At 47.0% G+C, this 23,533-nt stretch overlaps 2 protein-coding genes across 8 annotated transcripts in view; both read left to right on the top strand.

Annotated features, from left to right (window-relative positions):
* Nucleotides 1-23,533, top strand: part of CTNND2 (catenin delta 2) — a 924,887-nt gene that overhangs the window by 10,199 nt on the left and 891,155 nt on the right. The window lies entirely within an intron of this gene.
* LOC128322128 (uncharacterized) lies at nt 16,549-23,042 on the top strand. Of its 3 annotated transcripts, XM_053242886.1 has the most exons (3): nt 16,573-17,714; nt 20,109-20,159; nt 21,162-23,042. In XM_053242886.1, exons 1-3 carry the CDS (start codon nt 17,300-17,302, stop codon nt 21,785-21,787), a joined length of 1,092 nt encoding a protein of 363 aa, XP_053098861.1. In that variant the 5' UTR covers nt 16,573-17,299; the 3' UTR covers nt 21,788-23,042. The 3 variants fall into 3 exon arrangements, with proteins under 3 accessions (XP_053098860.1, XP_053098861.1, XP_053098859.1); XM_053242885.1 differs by having other exon boundaries at nt 16,549-17,714; nt 20,109-23,042; XM_053242884.1 differs by having other exon boundaries at nt 17,028-20,159.

Below are 23,533 nucleotides of genomic sequence, written 5' to 3'. Positions count from 1 at the left end.
GCCAGACTAGTCTCCGGGATAAACTGAAGAAACCATGCAATGCCACTCTTAAAAGAACTGCACTGACTGCTGCTCTGTTTCCGAGCAAAATACAAAGTGCTTGTAAAGCCCTCAGTGGCTTGGGTTCAGGGTACTAAAGAGAGCACCCACTCTGCATGAACCCTGCCACTTACTGAGATCATCTGGGGAGGTCTGGTTACAGTTGCCTAAAATAATAGTACAGTGCAATCTGTACTGAAGACTGAATATTTTAAAATAACCAAAATGCCCACTGCCAACACTGATTGTTTAATTGCTTTGCTTTGAAATTCCAAGCCAATATTTAGTTCACCTTTCTTATAATGGAAAACTAAATGCAAATATATTTTTTCCTGGTTAAGACTGGTATGGACAGTAAATATAAACAGCATGCTTATCATGACAACTACCAAGTTTGGAAAAATCTTGGGCACAGCAAGCTGCTGGCAACTGAAATTTATTTGGATTTTTTCTTCAGTCTTCTGGTAGTAATAGCAGCAGCTGCCGCCGCCGCCACCTCTCTCCCTTGGACCGAAGCACAGCCTCTTAGTCAACCCTGGCCAAATACTGCATTCCTCTATTGCCCTGGAAAATGAAGAGTAACACAGAGGCTTATTTGGGATTGACAGAGGCAAGATCAGACTGGATCAAAGAAGTGATGCAACATCTGCTTGGATCAGCAGCTTGAATGCCAGCAGTTCTTCTTCCTATATCAGTGTGGGTGCTAGAGTGCAGTCTTCACTTCAACTGTGTCTTGTAAAAGGTCTCTCCAAGTGAGCTAGATGCTCAGTTGCAACATGCAACTCAGCTGAACCATTTATGGGACCTAGCAATTCTGTCTAATGCTTGCGATACCTAATTTTTTTCCCAGACCTGCTTTTTCTTCACTATAAGTTCTTGTCTGTAGTGTCTGCATATTTCATTAGTGCTGCATCCTCACTAAACAGCTAAGCTGTTTCTGACTTGAAAAGGTGTTTATTTGAAGCACAGGATTAAGCACTAGGCACAAAGGTGTCTAAGTTTCTTTTATTTGCTGCCCATTATGAATTTGTGGATGGTACTGAGCCATGCTCAGGGGCATAGCTAGGGGAGGGGGGTTCCATGTTCGCTCCTCTCCCCAGGGGCCCCTCGGAGTCAGGGAGATGATGAAAATAGAGAGGGGTGCTGGGGGGCCCTTAGGAGCTGGGAGGCCCAGGTTCTTTGAACCCTTCTACTCAGTTATAGCTACACTCCTGGCCATGCTTTGCTGAGCAGAAGAGGAGCAGGGATAATATGCTATGCCAATTTGGGTGCATGGAAGGAAGAAGTCATATAAGCAAAGCTGAACATGTTGATGTCATATTCTGTTTAAGCTGCTCCTTCCCATTAGAGGTTATCACAAACATTTAAAAAGTCTTTCTTTTTCTTGTTGCAAGTTAGCAATGGCTGATATCCTGACTAACATTACTCGAGGAGTCCCATTGAAATTGAAAGTAGCATGCAGGGGCAGAGCTACTGGTGTTCCAGGATGTTTCTGGAACACGGGCCCATTCACCCCTTGGGGGCATTCTGCCTCTCAGCAGGCTCGGACTGGCTCACCGAGCAGCAAGGCATTTTCCTGGTGCACCCTCGCCTGGTGCTCCCTCCTGCGCTCGCTGGGCTCTCCCTGTGCCAGCTGCCCGGCTCCCCTTTCCCCCTCTCCCTGTCCGGAGAGCCCCACCTCCTCTCCTTCCAATTGGTTGTGAGAAGTAGGCTCAGACTGCCCTTAGGGCAACAGGGCATATTCCCGGTGTGCCCCACCTCACCTGCTGCACCCCACCCCACCCCACCTGGTGTGCCCCGCCCCGCCCCACCCCTGCACCCCAACTCCCACCCTTAATTACCCATTCTGCTTAAAACCTGCCCCCTCCCCACATATATTCCACCACCCTCTCAGTGCCCCCAGTCCGGCCCTGCCTCTCAGAGGTGGGCTGGCCACTGCTGCCACCATTCTTGCTCCTTCACACTTTTGCCCGCCCACCTTCTGCCACCTCTTCCGCAGCTCCTGCATGCCTGCTTGCAAACAGTATGTTCACACGGGCAGAGGGAGATGAGGAGGGAAGGGAAAGAGGCAGTGTGTGGGCAGGGAGAGGAGAGGTGGCAGCGTGTGGAGGCAGAAGTGGAGGCAAGTGGGCAGCTGAGGTGGCAGCAGTAGCAGCTGCTCCTAATGAGCCAAGGGGTCATTAGGAGGGTTGTTCTCCTCTCACCTGCCCCACCTGAGAGCCCTGCTGCCTGCAGGCTAACCATTCATCAAGTAGAGCTACATGGTTAACCGCACAGCTCTGTCTGATGAATGGCCAGCCTGCAGGTGACACTGCTCTTGAATGAGGTGGAGAGAGGGGAACAACCCAAGCTGGCTCTTTTGGTGCCCCCCCACAGCTCGTTAGGACCAGCTGATATTGGGTGGTAGAGGATGAATTGGGCATTGTGTGCAAAACACGCACCATTCGTTGACCCCCGCCACTGCAGGTGGGTGTGGGGTCCATATGCCAGGGCACAAACACAGGCTTTTTGCATGCTAGCAATGCCAGTGGTAGGATGTATTGCTAGCAGAGCATTGCCAGGGTTGGTCCTTCTGAATGTGTCTCCTGTTCTTTTAACAGCCTGTTTATATTAAATTTAAAATAAACCACTTACAGCAATGTAAGGAAATTGGATATAAATTAATAATTGTGATAAGACTGATACTGAAAAGCATGGGTCTGTGCCAGAGTGTTGTATCTTTCAGCTATTACTGAATTCTGAACAACTGTTTCTGTGTTCAGTGATGCCACATCCACATTAAATATCATTGTTACTTTCATATTCCTCTTGTACAAGGTCTTCGTGTAGAGTTGCCGAGAGCTGGGCACAAAGAGTCCTTTGCTCTTAATAGCTGTATGACAGAGTAGGTTTCAGAGAGTGTGATTTCTCCCATGACTGTGCATGATAAAGAAACTACACCTCACATATGTTTCCTGGCCATGCACCTATTAAAGGTAGTTGGGGCTTCACACTGTAGGTTGCTTTCATGATTATATTATATGTTGTGTTTTTATTTGGTATTGCATGCCACTTTGGAGGCCTTTTTGGTGCAAAAACATATTTAAAATGTAAATACATTAAAATATTCCTAATTCAGTTCTGTTTTGCTCTTTCACCAAGTGGGTGTCAGCCACACTATGGCAAATGTGAAGCCTTGATTTGATTCCAGTTCTCAAGCTAGTTGTCATTAAGTTAAATTCCATTTCCTGAAATGGTTTGAGCTGCCAATATCTATTTTTTGATTTGCTATTAGGGCAACTAATTGCAGTACCAAATACTTTACTAAGTTCCAAGTAAGTTATGGAATTGATCCTATATTCTAATGTGCAGCAGGTTGTAGGATCGAGTGTTGGGAATGGGAATCCATTGCCAGCACTAGAAAATTCCTCATACCCTTGCATCAGAGCCAGGAGATTGCCCTATCTTTCTGTGGGATGAAGGGGAGGATAGTTTGTAAGATTAGTACTCTGCTGCTTGAACAATTCCTTCTTCTATTTCAGAATTTACAGTACTATGGAGGGATCTAATACTGTTACTGTTGTAACGGTTTTGGGGTATAGTGATGCCTTTGTGCGCTCTTTTTTTCTTTTACTTACATTTGATTTTGCTTATGTGAATTCTTTGTTATCAATTCATGTTGCTAAACTCAGTAGTTCCCCTTTCAAACAGATAGTGATGACTCTAGTGTTGTCTTCCTGGAGCTTTTTCACACAGGGCATCTCTTTTAGCTCACATCTCCTCTGTGGTGGAGGGTATGTGTTCACATACCTGCCAGATTTACCCTGAAGTCCCTGCTAGTTATCAGGGAGCACTTCACACACGATTAAAGTTTTTCATTGCATGTTAGAATGTAGCCCAATTTATATCTGGGATTTAAAAATCCACTTTTTGCGTCGGTTTTGGGGGCAACTTTGAACTCGCAGTAAAGCCTTGCAGTAAAGTCTGTTGTCTGAAAATGCTCCTGGTCATTTAAATTCAGGTTTTATGTGCTTGCTTGCCATTTATGTTTCTATATTGGTATGAAGATGATTTTTTTAAATTTACAAAACCCAAACTTCCTTTATGTTAAGGAACAAGAGTTTTTGTTATCTAGCAAGAAACATCATTTTTTAATCTGGCAACGTTGAAACTTTTAACGTGGTTTTTGTACCTAGCAGTAATCTGAGTTTACAAATCAATCTTCTTTTTTCTTTTTCTTTTTTTGGATATTTATTAATGTTACACAAATGAACACTGTGCTTCAGTATTTGTTTCCTCTAGTATCTACATTATAATAATGGAGCCTTCTCAATGTGAATGTGGAGAGATGGAATTTTGCACTGAGGCAGGAAAAGGCAAACACATTGTTCAGGTTTTCCTTGCTACTGGCTGATGCTCCCACATCTTGTTAGGCTTTGCGAGAGGTAAGAAAGCTAGGTCTATATTAGACCCACCCTTTTGTGTTAGTCAGTTGGAGTTTAGGTGTGCCAGTGAGTATGCCCACCCTACTTCCCTGTTTTTAGCCTTTTCCTGGTCTATGCTGGTTGCCCTTTAAGGGGGCCATGAGAGCATTTTACCTTTCATTCCGATAGGCTGTTGAATGGCTGGGTTTTTGCACTCATTGAGCATTTATTTGTGATTCTGATTGGCTTAATTTACTTTTATTGTCACAACTTGTGGTGGGGGGGCATAGCTGGCTTTTTGACAGAGAATATAAGGCTGGTTAAGTGACCTGGAGGGGATCAGGCATTCTCCTTAAAGGGAGGCTGCTTTGTGATTGCCCTTTTCTGGGAACAGTGAGAGGTCCCTGGTTAAAATGCCAGTATATGGAGAGGCAGGCTAGGCTCCAAATTGGGGTTACAGTTGAATGACTTGCAAATTGGGGTTACAGCAGAGTTAGTTCTGCCATTCAGCTAACCATACAGAACCTTTTATATTTTGTACATAGTTATTTGTTCCTTGCTTGTGGCTCAGAGCACCCTTTTTCAGCTTTGGCTGATAATGCACAGGCTATGACCTTATCTGGATGGAGATAGCTCGGCTACAGTTACCCTTGCTCTGGTAATCTCCCATTTAGATTACTGCAATGTGTTATATGTGGGGCTGCCTCTGAAATGGTCCAGAAACTGCAGTTGCTTCAAAATAGGGCCACAAGATTATTAACTGGAGCTGGGTACTTTGATGATATCATGCCAGTGATTCGTCAGCTGCACTGGCTCCCAGTCGATTCTCCTGCACTGGCTCCAAGTCCAAGTGCCTCTGCCAAATGAGGTGAGGTGGGGTTGGCTACTAAGGAGAGGGCCTTTCCACTGGTGGCAACCTGTTTGTGGAATAGCCTCCCAAATGAGACTTGTCTGGCCTCATCACTTTGTTCTTTTAGGTGCCAGGTGATGACTTTTCTGTTCACACAGGCCTTTTTAAAAAAATCAAAAGCCAGATATTTTAAAACAACCACTACCACCTTTATTACAGTCACAGACCAACACAGTTTACAAACAGAAGCCCAACAAAATAAACCTACATGGCCTACAGGGTTATGATACAGTAGTTAAGCACATTGTTAACTGATCTTTGTGCTTAACTATGATTCTTAATGAACTCCTGGTGAATTTTACTGGCTATTAAACAGAACTTAGCCACATTATAAGATCTCAAGTCATTCTGGTCAGTTAAAAATAATCAAGATAAAAAGAATCTGTACAACCTGGATGGCAGCTAATAAGAGGGATTATATGTTTATGCCGTATATCTCGGTAAAATTAACAGTAAAGGAGCACATGAGCCGTTGTTTCAATATCTCCTGATTTGCAGACAAATACATTTTTTGTAGGGGATTTTTTGATATCTCCCTTCCAGGACTGTTGTTTGCAAGGCATCGCATTGTGCCTGTGTCAAAGATCTGCGGTATTTTGGCACTGTTAAGTGGTTTAGGTATCTGGCAGGGTTGAAACTCAGAACTTGGTTGCCCAAATGGACACCAACAGGAATAGACCCCGATCAACTTGATGCTCCATATCATATATTCTTTGTCTGAGTTTGACCCTGGCATTTTCATACCCCAGAGTTATCAGTGCAGAAGGGGCAAAACTGTATTGATGCAGCCTCTCCTCCAGCTCTCTATTCCACCTGGAGTGATAGATATCCTTTAGCACAAGTGGAGCTAGACCTGCACGGTGGAAAACCAGCTTCAGCCAGAATTCGAAGATATTAATCAATTCTCTGGCCTCTACTTTAAGCAGTCCTGCTTCCAGACGAAGGACAGCACTGGGCACACACTGGGGTACCTGGAAAATGTTCCTCAGGAACTTAGATTGCACAGCTTCCACCTTAGAGAAGTTAGAGGTACATGCCAAGCTGAGCTCCATATAGGAGCTGTGCTCATATTTTTGCCAAAAAGAGTTTTATTGCAGAGGATATAAATTGTGCACCCCTGGAGCAATGGAAAGATTGAATTGCTTGTGCACTCTTGTGTGCATTCTGCCTTACATATTCTCCGTGTGCACCCCTTCTGCCTGAAGACTGGAATATTGTGCTAAGGTATTTGAAATACTTAACTTGTTCTAACCTGTGCCCATTAAGTGACCAGTTCCAAATCTTTGGTCTCTTCACAAACACCAGGATCTTAGTTTTGTTATAATTAATTTCTAAAAGTTGTTCTTCACAATAGGTAGCAAGAGAGCACAAAGCTCTTCTTAGACCTACCAGAGTTTGTGAGAGAATGACAGCATCATCTGCATATAGAAGTATAGCAAGATGTCTGTCTGCTAATTTTGGTGGACGATGGTCTAGGTTATCTAAATGGGAGACAAGAGAGTTAATATAAAAGTTAAATAGTAGCGGAGCCAGAATACACCCCTGTCTGACAACCCTGAATGTTGGTATTTACTTGGTGAGATTGTGTGGGTCTTGACCAAACTAACGCCATTTTTACCTTGGGGTTGTATGTATCGCTGGCGGAAATTTATTAGGGGTGACTAATCAAATTAGGGTATAACCTCATATGGAGTTGTGAAGGAACCGACACACAAGGCTCAAGGAAACAAAAGATAATTAGTGAAGTCAGTAACTACAGCTTCAACATCTGTAAAACTGACTGTAACTAGTTAGAGGCGGCTCAGACTGTTTATACAAGCAAAGGGGTATGTGGGCGGGATGGGGTGTAACGAAACTTAACTTTTATGTATAAATGAATTTGTGCTACGTATATCCTTTGTTCTGGGACTTGAGCACGAGCTGACCAGAACCCTTGCTACTGCAGAGCAAATAAAGCCTTTATAACCTTTCTCCCTGGTGAAGTCTTTGGCTTTCTGACCCAGAAAAGAATCGCACTTGGAGTGGTACATCAAGGTGTCCCTGAGCGCTGCAACACATACTTAGATATTTTTTAAAGTTTTTAAAATGTTTTGTATTTTATTGTAATCTTTTGCTTTGGTTTTATGTGTAATTGTATGTTTTATTCAATTTTGCTTTGTGAGCTGCCCAGAGAACAACTTGTTCTGAGGCAGGCAACAAATACAGTTGTTGTTTGTTTAAAATTATTGGCATGCATTCTACCTGCACCTTTTTATTCATAGCTTGGTGTCCTGCCTCTTTCTTCATCTCAGTGCAATTTTATTTTTCACTATATGCTTGAAACAAATATGGCATCTATTTCCATATATATATATATATATATATATATATATATATATATATATATATATACGCCTATGCGTTTTTCATTCTTTCTTCTGAACTTCCATAGTATTAATTTGGTAATATTGAAATGAAAAAGACAAATGCAGTTTCCCCCTGCAAGAGCAAAGGTGTACAGCCACATCATATGGAAGTGTTCCAGAGTGTTTGTTCAAGATTCTTTTATGGCATGTGGTGAGGAACGATAGTTGTATAGCTAAAGCCAAACAAAAATTGTAGAATGAATGTAGGTGGAATATTTTAAACATACTTTAGTTTTGAAAACAGCCTTTTTTGACTCAATCATTGCCACTGAAACCAACCCGTATAAGAGGGTATTTGAGTGATGATTCTAAATACACTCATCTCTGGAAGTGAATTATATTGAAATCAATAGGGCTTTTGTCCAAATACCTGTATTTAGGATTGTGGTGGTAGAATATGTCTAGAAACTGCCTAGGCATTGGAAACTAAGGAAATGAAGAGCCTATTAATAGAAGAGGACTCCATGACTTAAAAAAAATAAAACAGTTTAGATAACATGATTGTTAATAACACATACCAAAGAATGAGAGCTTCCCTATGTATCATTACTTATGGAGTCCCTGAGGCATTTTGCCTGGATCATCTTTGTCTGCTATATATATATTCTATTTGATTGTGGCAGTTTCTGCCTGTTACTGCTGGTAACGTGGAGAACGATTACTTTCTTTTTAATCCATTCCCATTTAAGACGTTGCATTGTCCCCGTTATGATCTAAACAATGCACAAATACTAAGCCTCTCATCTTTCAAGTCCATCTGTTCAGGCAGATCTAGTTGCTGCCATCTTTCTCTATTTTATACTGGTGTGTGCTGACCATGAATCCATGTGAAGTCATTGCTTGGGACACCAGGTTCTAAAGGAGATGCATGTGCTGACACTTCTTTCCATCTTTCTCTTTTTAAAATTAGATCCAGTCCAGAACAGGGAAGCATAATTTTGATTTTGGATTAAAAAATGTTTTAAGGCTAGCACTGTTTCATAGAGGATTCTGAATTTCAGTTATCTGCAGTTATTGATTTGCTTGTGATCATTTGTTATCATTGTGTGTTGAATGAAATTGGTATCGGTATTATTATTATTATTATTATTATTATTATTATTATTATTATTATTTTACACAGTCAGGCAGGAGTTATTGACTGGTTTATTATTATTATTATTATTATTATTATTATTATTATTATTAATAATAATTCAATTTCTATACCGCCCTTCCAAAAATGGCTCAGGGCAGTTTACACAGAGAAATAATAAACAAATAAGATGGATCCCTGTCCCCAAAGGGCTCACAATCTATAAAGAAACATAAGATAGACACCAGCAACAGTCATTGGAGGTACTGTGCTGGGGGTGGATAGGGCCAGTTACTCTCCCCCTGCTAAATAAAGAGAATCACCACATTAAAAGGTGCCTCTTTGCCAAGTTAACAGGGGTACCGTGGCTCTCTTGATATTTTCCTTGAGGATTACTAGGAGCAAGTAAAGATAGATTCTTCAGTTACTGCCAAAGTTCAGATAGTTACTCTAACACATAAAGGACAGTATCTGCTAGGCCTAGATCCAAAGACGTGTGCAGCAACTCGCATAGACCCCTGGAGGTCTTTAGCCTTGTTACTTCAGATGGTAGTCCCTCTTGCTTCATAGCAGATTATTTCTGAAAATGAAGGTAGTTTCAAAAGCAATTAGTGACATATTTGAGCCTGCTGTTCAAAGGGGGGTTGGGGACAAAGGCCTAAGATGCTCAGTCTTTGTCAAAGAAAATACTTAACTAAGTAAGTAGTCACGGAGAAGAACGCAGAACTTGGCAAGTTCAGTAAATTGATGCCCACAACTTGAAATTCCTTGTAGGGGCATCACAAGATTGGAGTGAGCCCTGGGGCAAGTGAAGATCGCTTTAAGAGGGCTTTAAGCCTGGATGGCTTTAAGAGGGGTTTGGATAACTTTATGGAGGAGAGGTCTATCATCGGCTAAAGGCCACCTCCAGCCTCAAAGGCAGGATGCCTCTGAGTACCAGTTGCAGGGGAGTAACAGCAGGAGAGAGGGCTTGCCCTCAACTCCTGCCTGTAGGCTTCCAGTGGCATCTGGTGGGCCACTGTGCGAAACAGAATGCTAGACTAGATGGGCCTTGGGCCTGATCCAGCAGGGCTGTTCTTATGTTCTTATGAAGATGAACTCCCCACCCATTTGTCAGGCTGAGGAAGGGGTGGCCTGAGCACCAAGCCAGCCAGCCAGCCAGGCACATAGAGAGGAGGAAGAGGAAGAGCATGGCCAGGCCAGGGGTGTGCAACAGAGACCTGGCCATGGGCTTAAAAACATAGGAGGAATCCTTGTGATATAGTGCTGGATCAGGGGTGTAGCTAGGGGAGATGGGGCCCATGTTTGTTCCTCTTCCTGGTGGCCCCTCAGAGTGAGGAAGATAATTAAGAAAATGGGGAGGGGTGAACTGAGGGTGAGCTGAGGGGCCCTTGGGAGGTGAGGGGCCGAGGTTCTTTGAACCCATCTGCTCCATTAGTTACACCCCTGTGGTGGATTTTATTTTTCCCCCTGATCCAAGTTAGATTCATTTGGCTTGTATTTTCTTGCCAGCAACATTAGCAAAGATGTGCATAACTTGAAGCTGAGATGAGTCCTGCAACCAGAAGCCTGGTGTGCCAAGGAGTCAGGGAGGCAGGAGGGGCAGAGCAAAGAGTGAGTTGTTGCCCAGTTGGCAGCCCTGGGACTAATGTTCCACCTTGTTCTGTTGTACCTATACCCTTGATTCTCTGTCACATTGTGAGCCAAGCCTAGCTTACTCTGAATTTGGGCTTGCTTTATAATGGGACTGTCTGCTGCATCCTCCTCGTGATTTCCAGCCCACTTCACAAGCAAACTTCCTCTGTGAAATGGGAGGAGGCACTGATGAAAAAGACTTGATAGAAACAGGAGAGGCCATGTAGGGTCTCTCCCTTACTGGCGGACACTCCTGCGCATGCTCGGGAACATCATTTCTTGTCAATGTGTGGGATTATAGTTCTCTGTGCCTGTCAGTTCAATTCATTAAATCAGCAGGAATAGCAAACTACCAGTCACAGCTACCCCAGCAATAGAGTGATGCTTCTTGCATGTTCAGATGCATCCAGGCCAATGAAGAATAAGATTACAAGGCATCTCCTGCATCCAGGAAGCCCTCCTTATTACTCGTTTCCCTGGCACCAGAGCAGAGACCTAGAGTATTGGACTAGGACCAGGAAGATCCAAGTTCAAATCATCATTCAGCCATGAAGCTCACTGGGTGACTCTGAGCCAGTCATGTATCTCTCGGCCTAACCTACCTCACAGGGTTGTTGTGAGGATAAACATGACCATGTGCACCCTCGGCTGCTTGGAGGAAGAGCAGGATATAAGTGTGTGTGTATCTATATCTATATCTATATCTATCTATCTGTCTATCTATCTATCTATAAATAAGCCCTGCCCTTTCCTGGATCTTCAGGGGACCCCTGCTCTAGAAGAGGCACCTGAGCTGGTCTCCCCCACCACTTGAATAGGCTGATTGGAAGGGAAGCCCTGAGCAGCTTCCTTTCCAATCAGCCGGGTGAGCACTCTGCTTTCAGATCATGAGCTCAGCTCTGGTGCAACATTGCCTTAGCTATTCTTCGGACACAAGAATAATGGAGGGGGTTCTAATAATGGGGAAAGAGCTTTGCTGGAAGGCACTGGGTACTCAGAGCTCCAGGGCTTCTCTGAGGGGGTGACTGTAGGAGGGATGACAAAATTTAGTTGCTCTGAGTCTGTTGGCTCTAGAGGGATATCAGGGCTGGGTGTGCTTCTACCTTCTCTTATAAGGTCCCCTGGTAACTGAGCAAAGAGGCACCTTTTAAAAGTGGCAATTGTCTATATTTAGCAGGGGGAGAGCAACTGGCTCTATTCATCCCTAGCACAGCATCCCTCCAGTGGCTGTTGTTGGTGTCTATCTTAGATTGGGGTGGGGTTTTTTGTTTTGTTTTTTGATTTATTAATTATTTGAGTCCTTTGGGGACAGGGAGCCTCTATCTATCTATCTATCTATCTATCTATCTATCTATCATTATTATTATTATTATTATTATTATTATTATTATTATTATTATTATTATTAATTTCTTGTTTACACATTCAGACAGGTGTTATTGACTGGTTTGCTTTATCCAGACATCGAGTCCTTCCCAAGGAGCTGGGATGGCTGAATTTTATTATCAGTGTTGTTGCTGTTATTATAGATAACATAGTCGCAGAATATAGGCTGTTCCCAGTAAAGTTGCTTTTTGTAATTGGCTGATGGTGATTTCTGTGGCCCCTATGGTGTTGAGGTGCTCTTCAAGTTGTTTTGGAATTGCACCAAAATGGATGCCAATTACCACTAGGATTACTTTGGTCTTTTTCTGCCACAGCCTTTCAATTCAAATTTGTAGATCTTTGTATTTGGTGATTTTTTCTATTTCTTTTTCTTCTATTCTGCTATCTCCTGGTATTGCTATATCCATTATTTTAACTTGTTTTTCTTTCTTCTCGACTACAGTTATATCTGGTGTATTGTGTGGCAGATGTTTGTCTGTTTGTAGTCAGAAGTCCCATAATATTTTTGCATCTTCATTTTCTACCACTTTTTCAATTTTATGATCCCACCAATGTTTGGCTACAGGTAGCTTGTATTTTTTGCAGATGTTCCAGTGTATCATCCCTGCTACCTTGTCATGCCTTTGTTTGTAGTCAGTCTGTGCGATCTTTTTACAACAGCTGATTAGGTGGTCCACGGTTTCATCTGCTTCTTTACAAAGGCGGCACTTGCTGTTTGTTGTTGACTTTTCAACTTTTGCTCTTATTGCATTTTTTTCTTAGTGCGTGTTCTTGTGCAGCCAGTATTAAACCCTCTGTTTTTTTCTTCAAGTTGCCATTCTTAAGCCATTGCCAGGTCTTGGTGATGTCTGATTTTCCACTTATATGGTGCAAATATTGACCATGCAGGGGCTTATTTTCCATTTTTCTGCTCAGTTCTTGACTTGTTCTTTCTTGTAGGCCAGCTTTGTTTCATTGGTATTGAATAGTTTCTCATTATTGACCATTTTAAGTGCATCTTCTTCACTGTCCTTGATATATTCTTCAAGGCCTCTTTTCTCCTCCTCTGCTGTTTGATGGACTTGCAGCATTCCTCTTCCACCTGAGCTGCGAGGGAGGTATATTCTATCGACATCACTGCGGGGGTGCAGAGCATGATTGATGGTCATGATTTTCCTGGTCTTGCGATCCAGCGTCTCTAGCTCTGCCTGGGTCCAGTCTATTATTCCTGCAGTGTATCTGATAACAGGTATAGCCCAGGTCTTTATGGATTGTATGTTGTTCCTGCCATTGAGTTTGGACTTGAGGATTTTTCTAACTCTCCTGATGTATTCACTTCCCATTTTTCTTTTAACTTCAGTGTGTGCAATGTTATCAGCCTGGAGAATGCCCAAGTATTTGTAATGTTCTTTCTCTTCCAGGTTCTTGATCTTGCTTCCATTGGGCAGTTCTATTCCTTATATTTTTCTTATTTTCCCTCTGTTCATTATTAATGCAGCACACTTGTCTAGTCCAAACTCCATTGCTATATCGCTACTGAATATATGGACAGTGTTTAGCAGTGATTCGATTTCTGACTGGAACTTTCCATACAACTTCAGATTGTCCATGTACAGCAGATGGTTGATTTGACTTGATGTTTTAGATGTTTGGTATCTGAGGCTTGTTTTGTTTAGTATTTGTGAAAGTGGGGTCATGGCAATTACAAACAATAGAGGGGATAGTGAGTCCCCTGGGAAAATACCTCTTCTAATGCTAACCTGCCCAAGTGTCTCGCCATTGATTGTTAACTGTGTACTCCACGTGCTCATTGCTTATTTTAAAAAAGTATCTGAATGTTTTTGCTGACATCAGTTGTTTCTAAACATTTTAGTATCGATTTGTGAGGCAATGAATCGAAGGCTTTCTTGTAGTCAATCCATGCAACACTTAGATTTGTTTTTCTTCTCTTGCATTTTTATAAAATCATTTTGTCAATCAGCAACTGGTCTTTTGTGCCTCTGGTGTTCGGGCAATAATAATAATAATAATAATAATAATTTTATTTTATTATTTTACATTTTATATCCCGCTCTTCCTCCAAGGAGCCCAGAGCGGTGTACTACATACTTAAGTTTCTCCTCACAGCAAGTATCATGGCTGAATGGGGATTTGAACTCGGGTCTCTCTGGTCCAGCTCTCTATCCACTACACCATGCTGGCCTATCTATCTGTCTATCTACCTACCTACCTACCTACCTACCTACGTAAACTACTTTGGGAAATTTTGTTGAAAAGCAGTATATAAATATCCATCATATATTCCTCCGGCTCAGAGCCTGGGTGGGTCCTGACAACAGTACAGGGTTTTCAGGATGGAGAAGGTACTGATGCCCAAATGACATTGGGGAAAGAGTGAAGGGGGCCATATACAAATTGATCAAAGGGATGTTTGCCCATCATCTATTATATATTTGGAATGGTTTGTGCAAAATAAAGTCATATTTCCTGATTACCAACATATATCAAATGTTGCATACACAACCCTGCCACTTAAATTAGCTGAATGCACTACTTTTTACAATGGGATATGCTGGAATTTAAATAGATTTATATACTTTTTATTTTTCTTAGCGGAAATGCTAACAATAATGATCATGCTTTAAGCCATTTTTGGAAGGGCGGCTCAGAAATCAAATAAACAAACAAACAAACAGTTGTTGTTCTAAATAGATTTTAATGCTCTACAATCAGATAAATAATTCAGAAATGACAATATACTCAAGAGAAGCAGAAGACCTGTCTCTAATTCAAATTTACTATGTATGGTATAATTATTCAATAAAATGAATGTTTGAAGTTGATATTCTACAAATTTAAAACTGTTATTTTACTTCCCCTTTGCAAGCACATTAATAAAAACCATGTGACATATATTTCATTTCTTGTACTTCCCTATAAGTGTAATCTATGCAACATGACTTTGGCTGGTGGGCCACACCTCCTAATTGAACACATTCCTCTCTCTTTTTTTGTGAGGGAATGGGATTGCATTCTCTTGGTGATCCTGTCAGTACAATAATCCTTTATATTAAGCTTCCCTAGCCACTAAAATACTTAAATGAAAATATGAATATCTTAGTGTGACAGAAATGCTGTGTAGAAAATAAGATATATTGTTACAAGAATGTAACTCTGGTTGAATCATTGCCATACTGAATTATTTGTGTAATATTTTTAAGGAACCAAAACACAGATGTAAACTGTTACTTATTTAATTTTCCTTACAAACATACGACATAGCACAAAATCACTTGGGAATAAGCATATGCAAAGTGTGTGTGTATGACTATGACTATTAAATTAAAAAAAACACCTTTGCAGAGAAATGCATGCATACTTTAGAAAATACCCAAAATATTATGTCCATATTAATAATACTGTCCCAGAAAACTGTAGGTGGTGACAATGATGTAACGACCCTTAGGGGGACTTGAGAACCTTTCTGAACTGCCTGAAAAGTTTCAAAAGAGCCAGAGGCAAGGCAGAGCATCTACTATTCTAACTGTCATTGTTATCTAAAGAGGAAACGTGCAGAATTATGCTAGTTTTTGAATGGCTAACTGGATCAGAAGCATCTTGGGAGTAATGCTGTGTTACTAAAGGATACAGGTCTCTTAGATATCTGTAGTATGTATAATTCCTAATCTAATGAAAATAAAACACAGAAACTAACATAGTGAAATATATAGCAATGGTAGCTATTGAAACATTTTGCAAAGAAATATTATTTTGGTGTCACCAGATCTATGTAAGTAAGTGTTTGTGTGTGACACCGACCTAGTATGCCTAGGTCACACACAGTATGTGACCTGTTCCCTAGTATGCCTAGGAAGTAAAGGCTGTTCTATATCTTCCAGCTAGCAAACGCCAAGTATGCAAGTGAGCTCTAACTTGTTTGCTTAAGCTGTTTTTGAGGTCACAGTGCAGCACAGAATGGTATGGGCTCTGTCATGGAAGTATACAAGGCCACCATGAGTAGAACATGGCCAACATGAGAGCTATATCTGAGGCTGAATAGATCTGCATTATTAATTATTTAATATCCATGAAATCTTGAGTATTGTATGCTTCATTGTCATTGAGCAATACCATTAAATCTTTGAAAGTGGTATTAAGATATACTTTGCTGTATTGTTCTACCAGGGTACAAGTTGACTGAAATAAAATCTGAATGTTAGGTATATATGAAATAGGGATGTGCAGAACAGTTTGATTGCTCCATAGCTCAGCTGTTAGCAGAGGTGCAACCACCTCCTTGGCATGTTTCCTGCTGCTGATGTATTTAAATGAGTTTCTGTTGTTGTTTTTGATGCTTTTAGTATTATGCTCCTCAAAGTCGCGCCCCCCCACCACTATCCTTTCTTTTCTCCTTATATTTCCATTGCTAGAGTTTGTGGGGGGGGTTTGTGTTGTTTTTTCTTTCTTTTTTCTTTTTCTTTTTTGGTTCTCATTTAGTCAGGACTTCCGTTTTCTGAAGGAAGCCAGCCGATCGCAGCCGCTCTAGGCTGCGCGGCTTGTTTGCCCTCAGCCCCACCCCCTGGAGCACGTGGCACTGGGAGCTAGCTCCCATTGGCCCGGCTCCATCTCGGAGGCGGGGCTAGCAGCAGTGAACCGGCAGCAGGCCTGTGCTGGCTCAGTCCTTCCCTGACCGAGCAGAAGGAAGGACGTGCTGCTGCTCGGCTTCGGGGCCTCCACGTGGCTGGCTGGGTACCCAAATCGGAATCCGGAGCAGGAGGCCCACGGGAGCGGAACGTCGGGGAGCAGTGCAGCGGCCCTTCGAGCGAGCAGCGGATTGGAGCGGCTGGGCGGCCAGGGCCTCTGTAGCCCGGCCGCCTGTGGTAACGGGCTCTGGGGGGATCACAGGAGAGGCTTTTAAGTCCTCCTCGGAACGGCCTTTGATCTTCGGGCCTCTCCACACAAGGGCTTCTAGGCCCCGGCAGGCCCAAGCTGCCCAGCATCGAGTGAGGGCAGCAGGCCGCCCCAGGCCCTCAGTAGGCCGCACCAGGCCTTCAGCGGGGGGGCAATTGACTAACCCGGTCATCTGGGGGAGGGTTGATTGGACGTTGGGGGTGTTGGCTTGAACTGTGTGAACCCCTTCAACCCAGGGCCCATTTAGGCCTTCTGCTAAGGGCGGCCTTTGCCTTTATTGTCAGGCCTGTAGGGCCTAACCCCCCCCACACACCCATTTTGGGGGCCTGCATTGACTAGGCCTCCCTGGTGGGCTCGTGGGCCTCCCCTGCCGGGCCTAAGCTTCATTTGGGGGCCTTTCAGTGGGGCTGGGCCTTACCACGGCTAGGTGGGGCAGGCGCTGTGACTCATAGGCCTTCCTTGCCAGCGTAGGCCTCAGTCAGCCTTGCGCCGGCCAGGTCACTCGTTTACGCACTTGAGGGCAGGGTACAGGCCCATAAGCTTCATCCTTTGGGACATGGGCCCTAAGAAAGCCCCAGTTAAGAAAGCCCCGGTTAAAAAGGGTGGGAAGGCTCCAGCCAAGAAGGGTGGCAAGCCAACGCGGCCACCTAAGAGGCCAAACGCACCCGCCGAATCCTCCGACGATGAGGGCGATTTGGAACTGGGTGCCATCAGGGCGTTTATAGCACGGCTGCAGGCCCTTGAGAGGCAGCGCACCACTCTAGAGGGCGACGAGGCGGGCGGGGGGCCTTCGGGGGTGCCCCCACATGCAAAAAAGTCAAACAGGGCGGAAAAGAAGGCAAAACTAATGCAGGGCTTTGCTGACCGTCTAGCAGCTTTGGAGGCGGCGGCGGGAACTGCCCACGAGGAACCAGCGGGGATCACGACACAACCGGCGGACTCAGGACCAGGAGACGGCAGGGACGACAATGGTGAGTCCCCACAGGGGGCCTGGCCGTGGGGACTGCCCTTTAGCACCCCCTACGGACCATACGGGTGGTTCCCAGGGCCAGTTAACTGGGCATCTCCACACGCCACCTGTAATCAGGTCTGGCAAGGGGGGAGCGCTGCTTTGCCCACCCAGGGGCCAACGGCACAGTTCAGCTCTGCTTGGCATACTGGGGATGGGCCCGTACCCTTGGGGGACCACCTCCTTCCAGCAGTTAAGGAACGGATTTGGAAAGGAGAGTGCATTGACGTGTTCCAATTGCTCTTCAAGGAGCCGGAGCCACTGGAGAAGGAGGGGTCCCAGGGGAAGGACAAGGAGAGGACAAAGCGGAAGCCCATTGAGCATAATTGGGCAAATTGGGTTTCGGGGTACACAATCTACATGGGTGTTCTGATGCAGAAATATCCAGAGCGGGGCCCCGCTCTTGTTAAGTATTTTGATATTATACACAGAGCCTTCATGGACTTTGCTGGTAATGCCTGGGAGCGCTACGACCAAGCGTTCCGCGAGCGCGCCTCCAGCAATGCGGGTATATCCTGGGAAAGGCAGCACCCCGAGTTATGGCTTCAGATTATGACACCCGCGAGGCCCTTGGTTGGCGAGCGCGCCGACAGCGGGCACCTCATTTCCAAAACACCGGCAGCGTCAGCGGCTTCGGCCTCAGGCGCACAGGGGGTTCAAGGTCCCCTGGTGTGCTGGGAATTTAACAAGAACGGGAAGTGTGCCCGCTCCCCGTGCAAGTACCGGCATGACTGTGGCTTCTGCGGTGGGCGGCACGCCAGTATCTACTGCCAGCGGGCCAAAGCCCTTAGGGGAAAAGGGGGATACCAAGGCCCGGGAGGGGCAAAGGGCCCAGCAGCCACGGCTGGAAAAGGGCCCCAGCCCAATTAAAATCCCGGTGCTCCGGAGGCTGCTGCGTGACTACCCCAACAGGGAGCGCGCACGCTATATTGAGGACGGTTTTGTGAAGGGGTTTAGGATTCCGTGCCAATCCAGGCGGGTCCATAGTTTTGCACGCAACCTAAAATCGGTTAGGGGGATGGAACACATAGTAGCGAAAAAGATAGCCAAGGAGGTGTCTCTGGGGAGGGTGCTGGGCCCCTTTGACAGGCTGCCACTGCCAACATTGCGGGTATCCCCTTTGGGCGTGGTCCCTAAGAAGGCGCCGGGAGAGTATAGGCTTATCCACCACCTGTCCTACCCAAGGGGCGACTCGGTTAACGATGGGATACCGGCGGACCTTTGCTCAGTACGGTATACATCGTTTGATGAGGCTGTGGCCATGATCAGGGGCTGCGGGCCTCGGGCACTGATGGCGAAGTGCGACATTGAATCCGCCTTCCGCCTCCTGCCCGTGCACCCTGATGACTTTGACCTTTTGGGCTTCGCATTTAAAGGGGGATTTTACATCGACAGAGCCCTCCCCATGGGATGCTCGGTCTCCTGTGCGGCCTTTGAGGCTTTCAGCTCTATGCTGGAATGGGCACTGCGCCGGAGGGCGGGGCTACGCTCCTCCGCTCACTATTTAGATGACTTTATTTTCGGAGGAAGGGAGGGCTCTGGCCAATGCCTACACTTACTGCGCTCATTCAGGGCACTCTGCGGGGATCTGGGGGTGCCACTGGCTAAGGACAAGACAGAGGGCCCAACCACGAAGCTTACATTTCTGGGGATAGAGCTGGACACGGTGGGACAGCTCTCACGCCTCCCCGGGGACAAGCTCAGCATCATGAGGGAATTGCTCAGGGAATGCAGAGAGGCTAGGAAGGTAACGCTACGCAAATTGCAATCGCTGGTTGGCCACCTGAACTTCGCTTGCAGGGTGGTGGCTCCAGGCCGCCCCTTTCTAAGGCGCCTGTGTGACGCCATGGTGGGGTGTAATCGACCCCATTTCCTCATTAGGGTGTCTACCGCCATGAGGGAGGATATGGGGCTCTGGCTCAGGTTCCTGGAGTCCTTTAATGGGGTGTCATTCTGGCGTTCTTCCCAGCTGCTCGAGGCCGACTTCCAGGTTCAGTCAGACGCCGCGGGCGGCCTTGGGTTCGGCCTGTACCTGAGAGGGCGCTGGTGCGCGGAACGATGGCCGGGCAGCTGGTCGGAACGGGGAATCACAAGGGATCTCACCTTCCTCGAACTCTTCCCCATTGTGGTGGCGGTGCACATTTGGGCCGAGTCCTTCAAGGACTCGGTCGTGCGTTTCTGGTGCGATAATTTGGCCGTGGTTCAGATTATTAATAGCCAGACTTCCAAATCACAGAGGGTGATGGGGCTGGTGCGGGCCCTGGTTCTAACATGCCTTCGCCATAACACGCTCTTCACCGCCCAGCATGTTCCAGGGGTGCAGAACGAGGTGGCAGATGCCCTGTCTCGCTTCCAGATGCAGCGCTTCCGGAAGCTGGCACCTGGAGCCGCCAAGGAGCCCGAGCAGGTGCCCGAATGGTTGTGGAACCTTGGGATGTAGAGGCGTTTAGGGCCATCCAAGCCTCCATAGCGCCCAGGACACAGGTTGCCTACGACAAAAGGGTCAGGGCCTTTCTGCAGTTTAGAGCTCAGGTAGGATTGGTCCATGTGTGGCCTGTGCCGCCGGAACAGCTGATGCAGTACCTGGTGCACCTCCGTGCCCAGGGGCTGGCGGTGAGCACCATGGCCGGCCATTTGGCTGCGCTGGCTTTCTTTGGGAAAGCAAGGGGCCTCCCCGACCATTCTGGGGACTTCAGGGTCCGGCGCATGCTGGAGGGCTGGGCGAGGGAGACGCCCGTGCAACCTGACCGACGTAGGCCGGTCACCCCAGAGGCGCTGCAGCTGGCACTGCGGCAACTTGCTGGGGTTTGTGCGTCTCCTTATGAGGAGGTCCTGTTCAGGGCGGCAGCCTTGGTTGCTTTCTTCGGGGCCTTTAGGGTTGGAGAGATGTTCCCCAGGAGCAGGCGCGGCCCCACGAGTAGGGTACTTCAATTCAGTGACCTCACCGTGGGTGCTTCCCGGGTGGTACTGCACCTTAGGTTTTCAAAAACAGATCAGAGAGGCAAGGGGCAGAGTGTCGCGCTGCATGCCGCTGGCGACCCGGGCTTGTGCCCAGTCCGTGCACTGGAGGACTACACGGAGGCCAGGGGTTCAGCTATGGGGTGCCTCTTTATCCACGCTAATGGGCGCCACGTGACCCAATTCCAGTTTTGGGCGGTGATGAGGAGAGCCTTTGTGGCGGCGGGGGTGCCTACCCAGGATCTGGCCCCCCACTCCTTTCGGATTGGGGCGGCTTCCATGGCTGCTCGGATGGGTTATTCGGGCCCGGAAATCCGGCGGCTGGGCAGGTGGCGGTCAGCGGCTTACCGCCGATACGTGCGGTAGATGGGCGCATAAATTCTGCCCCACCCCACCCCCACCCACGAACCATTTATTTGTGCCACTCCTAACGCTTTCTCCTCTTGCGCAGGGCCTCAGTCGGCTGGGCCGAGGGCGGCCGGGCAGCGCGCAAGAGTCCTCATACTGGGCCATTCCTTCATTTTCTGGGCACGCAAGTGGGCGCAGAGCGCCGACCCTGGAACCCAGCTTGGTTTGGGGCGTTGGGCCACTGTGGAGTGGCTTGGCCGGCGGGGCATGCGGAGGGCCCAGTTCCTGCCGATGCTGCACGAGTTCCTGGAAGGGAATCCTGTCCCGGATGTCCTGCTGCTGCATTTTGGAGGCAACGACCTGGTGGACCAGTCTGGCATTTCGCTCTCAAGACAGATTGCCCAGGACCTGGTGGTCGCCCTCTCCTGGTGCCCGGGGCTGGTGGTCATCTGGTCTGACATCACTCAGCGGCGAGTCTGGAGGGGGGCGGTGAAGCAGAACAAGGTAGATAGGGCTAGGCGCGGGGTGAACGCGGCCATGGCGCGCTTCATCGCCTCAAAGGGGGGTGGGTGCATCCCACACAACGACATCGCGTTCTCGCTCCCCCAGTTATTCAGGGGTGATGGGGTGCACTTGTCCCCCCTTGGTATGAGGTATTTCTTAGACGATCTGCGGCTGGGGTTGGCAACAGTGCTGTTAGGCCTGTGGGGTGGCGGGGCGTCAAGCTAGGCTGACGCCCGCTGTGGCGGGCACAGTGCGGAGGTGAGCGGCTGATGCGGTGCGGCACCTTAGGTAAGCTTTAGCTGTAAGGTGGAGGGGCAGATCCCTTGAGGCTTTACAGATCAGGGATGCTGCCTTGCTCCCACCTCCCTGCAACCGACACCCTTCCGTATGGCTTTACAGCGTCGGACAGGTGATGTAAATTGCAGGGTCCTGACCTTAGGTCGGCAACGAAGGGCGCCCCCTTCTGGAAGGTGGGCTGCCTGGAGCCGAGGTGTCTGTGCCATGAGATTCTAGGGCGGGGGTGGCCACGTGGTGCCCCCCCCATCCGAGCCCGCACTGTTGCTGCTCTGAATGCCAACCCCAGCTGCCGTGCCTGTGCAGGCACTGTCTTAAAACCTTGTACCCCTAATAAAGTGACCAGTTCCTCCATAATACTTCTGTGTCCGTGTCTCCTTGGGTCTGGGTGCAAGCCAGCCGATCGCAGCCGCTCTAGGCTGCGCGGCTTGTTTGCCCTCAGCCCCACCCCCTGGAGCACGTGGCACTGGGAGCTAGCTCCCATTGGCCCGGCTCCATCTCGGAGGCGGGGCTAGCAGCAGTGAACCGGCAGCAGGCCTGTGCTGGCTCAGTCCTTCCCTGACCGAGCACCCTCCCTCCCTCCCTCTGGCATAGGTTGGGCTTTGCTGGTCGCCGTTTGGGGCCGGGCAGGAATTTTTTGGGTATACGCTTGATTGGCCTTAGCTTGCACCTTTTTTCGCCTGCCTCAACCTATACCAGTTAGTAGCAAGGTTGCTTAGCGGGATTGATTAGTTAGCCAGGGAATAGCTTGTGGTCACTTTTACCACGGGGTTAGCGGGCACAGTGCGGAGGTGAGCGGCTGATGCGGTGCGGCACCTTAGGTAAGCTTTAGCTGTAAGGTGGAGGGGCAGATCCCTTGAGGCTTTACAGATCAGGGATGCTGCCTTGCTCCCACCTCCCTGCAACCGACACCCTTCCGTATGGCTTTACAGCGTCGGACAGGTGATGTAAATTGCAGGGTCCTGACCTTAGGTCGGCAACGAAGGGCGCCCCCTTCTGGAAGGTGGGCCGCCTGGAGCCGAGGTGTCTGTGCCATGAGATTCTAGGGCGGGGGTGGCCACGTGGTGCCCCCCCCATCCGAGCCCGCACTGTTGCTGCTCTGAATGCCAACCCCAGCTGCCGTGCCTGTGCAGGCACTGTCTTAAAACCTTGTACCCCTAATAAAGTGACCAGTTCCTCCATAATACTTCTGTGTCCGTGTCTCCTTGGGTCTGGGTGCAAGGCTTCTTGCTTTTTATAAGCCACCTAATGGTGCACCAGGCAAGCTACCTGCCTAGAGAGCAGGAGGCTGTTGTTTCGAATCCCTGCTGGTGTGTTTCCCAGAATATGGGGAACCCTTATATTGGGCAGCAGCGATATAGGAAGGTGCTGAAAGGCATCATCTCATACTTCATGGGAGATGGGAATGGTAACCCTCTTTGTGGTATAGGAAAAATAATGTAAACTTGGATTTATCAATGGGGCTTGAAATGTAAAAATAACAGTTGGGGAATTTGTTTGAGTAATGAAACTAAAGGATTATGATGGTAAAATATGAAGAAAATATTTATACAAGAGCAAATATACTGTAACATTACAGTATAACTATGTTGAAAGATGAACTGGAAGTCACATTGGTATATAGAAAACTAATAAAAAATATAAATGCAAAAGGAGATGGCAATGGTAAACCACTCC

Source organism: Hemicordylus capensis, chromosome 4 (assembly GCF_027244095.1).
Source record: "Hemicordylus capensis ecotype Gifberg chromosome 4, rHemCap1.1.pri, whole genome shotgun sequence".
NCBI classification, from domain to species: domain Eukaryota; kingdom Metazoa; phylum Chordata; class Lepidosauria; order Squamata; family Cordylidae; genus Hemicordylus; species Hemicordylus capensis.
This window is presented reverse-complemented; position numbering and strand designations above follow the sequence as displayed.

Coding starts and splice junctions, on each gene's coding strand:
- LOC128322128 (XM_053242884.1), top strand. CDS start 18,480: ATGACTGTGGCTTCTGCGGTGGGCGGCACGCCAGTATCTACTGCCAGC. Junction 20,160..21,161: donor CCGCCAAGGAGCCCGAGCAG/GTGCCCGAATGG, acceptor CCTCTTGCGCAG/GGCCTCAGTCGGCTGGGCCG.